The sequence below is a fragment of the Aplysia californica genome, unplaced genomic scaffold, assembly GCF_000002075.1.
Source record: "Aplysia californica isolate F4 #8 unplaced genomic scaffold, AplCal3.0 scaffold00073, whole genome shotgun sequence".
NCBI lineage: Eukaryota > Metazoa > Mollusca > Gastropoda > Aplysiida > Aplysiidae > Aplysia > Aplysia californica.
In genome coordinates, this window is record NW_004797343.1 from 656,739 (window position 1) to 659,105 (window position 2,367).

Genomic DNA, 2,367 nt, shown 5'->3' on the forward strand with positions numbered 1-2,367 from the left:
TGTGTGTGTGTGTGTGTGTGTGTGTGTGTGTGTGTGTGTGTGTGTGTGTGTTTGTGGGTTTTATGGGGGGTATTTTTGTGATTTCTCAGGCGAATACACTCAAAGAAAGAGAGAGAGTGAGAGAAAGAGAGAGTGAGAGAAAGAGAGAGAAAGAGAGAGTGAGAGAAAGAGAGAGTGAGCGGGAGAGAGCGAGAGCGAGAGAGAGAGAGAGAGAGAGAGAGAGAGAGAGAGAGAGAGAGAGAGACGTAGTGATGGGGTAAGTCCACGCAAGTCACGCCACTGCAAGCACACGCAGCGGGAGAAGCGAGAGAGGGCTGCGGTGTGCTGCCGATTTTAATCTAACCTCGGCTTAATAAGATAATTTTAGTAAGCCGTGGATCTAGTCTGAAGTCTAAATGTGTCATACGTAGGGGTCTGCGATGTGGTAAGGGAAACTATCCATGAATAAATACAGCCGGATACGTCCTCAGATGCTTACTTCCCTTGAATTTTCTCATTTAATAGGGATCTGATATAACTGGACTTTTTCTGTGGTACCATCATACCTTTGATATCAGGTTTCCACTGTAGTTATAATCTATAGTTTGTCAGCCACAGTTGTCACGGGTAGTTTGTCCCGGACAGTTGCCACTACTTAATAGTTTGTCACCGACAGTTTGTCACTGTTTTAATAGTTTGTCACCGACAGCTATTAAATAGCAGCAACGATGACGAAGAAGAAAACATAGAAGATGGTTGTGATTATAATTCTATGATCCTCAAATTGATAACCGTAATAATGATGATAACAACAAGAACAACAACATCATCACTTTCAACAACAAAAACAAAAGTAGTAATAACATCAACAACAGTGACAACACCACTATCACCATCACCACCATTAGCAACAACAACAACAACAACAACAACAACAACAACAGTAACAGCAATGGCAACAACAGTAACATCAACAACAACAGCAACACGCTCTTTGGGGCTCCAAACATTTCGAATGGATACACACACACACATAGCAACAACAATAACAATCTTCCCTCGCCTCCTCGACAGGCACACACAGCCCTCGAAGACCGGCTCGAGTCAGCCAAGACGTTAGACGACATAGGAATCTCCGGTCGTCTGCTGGTGGACTCTATGGAAGACCTGGCCTCTCACCTGTACGGGGCGGTGCCAGAACGTCTGTTCATTGTGGAAAGGGGCGTGGTCACGTATGTGGGCGCTTTGGGACCGGTGGGATATGATCTGGATGAGGTGGAAGAAAGACTGAAAGCTTTGCGTTAACGCCTTGTTGTTGAGTCAACACAGTGGCAGATATTAACTGTTTATTGTTAAGAAAACTTTAATTCTTCATATTAATTGGAGACAATTTTGTGTTAACAGTTTGTTGTTGAGATAATTGACGTTTGTTAACTTTTAGTTGTTGAGACAACGTTAACTCGTTCTTATTAAGACAACTTTGTGTTAACCCTTTATTGTTGAGATAATGTTTACTCTTCATGTTTCATACGATTTTGTGTTATCTCTTTGATACTCAGATATTTAATGTTTGTTCACTCTTTGTTGTTGAGACAACTCTTTGTTAATTCTTTGTTGTTGTATCCGCTATTTTAGCTTTACACTCTTTGCAATTGATTGTTGTCGAGATTACTTTCTATAAACTCGAAATGTCTGAGATAATTTTATGTTAACTCTTTGATGTGGAGACAGCTTTGTTTTTCTAGTTTTAGTTTTAGGAAGAGTTTAACGGCATAGGTAGATCACTATACGCGCCAAAAATTTGAAGTATGACTAGAAAGAAATATTTATATAAAGAAAAGAAGGGGGGAAATAAGGACAATAAAAGATTTAATCTATATTTTTGAACGGAAAGAAGGAGCAAACCATACCAGAACATCCATCAACCACCCACTTTTTATGTACGAATTCTTTACGCCACCATCGACACACTTTAGACCATTTAGGAAGCGGGCTTCCTAAGCTACCTGTCAAGGTCAACCCGGGCTAAGAGGGATACAAATTCCAGCAGAAAGGCCGATATTTAATAAAGATTCTCTCCACATGGGAATATACCTCAGGCAACAGCGAAGTGCCTAACCACTGCGCCACAGAGGCTGGTTCACAATAACTGAGCATATTCATATATATGTGTCAACACCTTTGTAAGAAAACCCTTTCCTGTGGCTTTTATTCACTGACAATGGTTGCTCATTTTTTTTCAACATCCTGTGCATGTAGCAACCAACTAGTGTTCTCCGTCTTTTCATCATCCTCATCATCATCATCATTTTTGGTAAGCAGGGTAGGAGGGAGAGTCTTGTTTTAATTTTAGACAAAAATTAAATAACAATATAAAATGTTTAAATT

The 2,367-nt window shown here is 40.3% G+C and overlaps 1 protein-coding gene across 1 annotated transcript in view; it reads left to right on the forward strand.

The window, feature by feature from the left end:
- Positions 1–1,822, forward strand: part of LOC101857630 (type I iodothyronine deiodinase) — a 7,860-nt gene extending 6,038 nt beyond the window's left edge. Inside the window, exon 3 of the mRNA XM_005093960.3 lies at positions 1,054–1,822. Coding sequence (XP_005094017.1) covers positions 1,054–1,284 — 231 coding nt within the window. The 3' untranslated portion in view covers positions 1,285–1,822. The remainder of the gene's footprint in view (positions 1–1,053) is intronic.
- Positions 1,823–2,367: the final 545 nt, after the last annotated feature.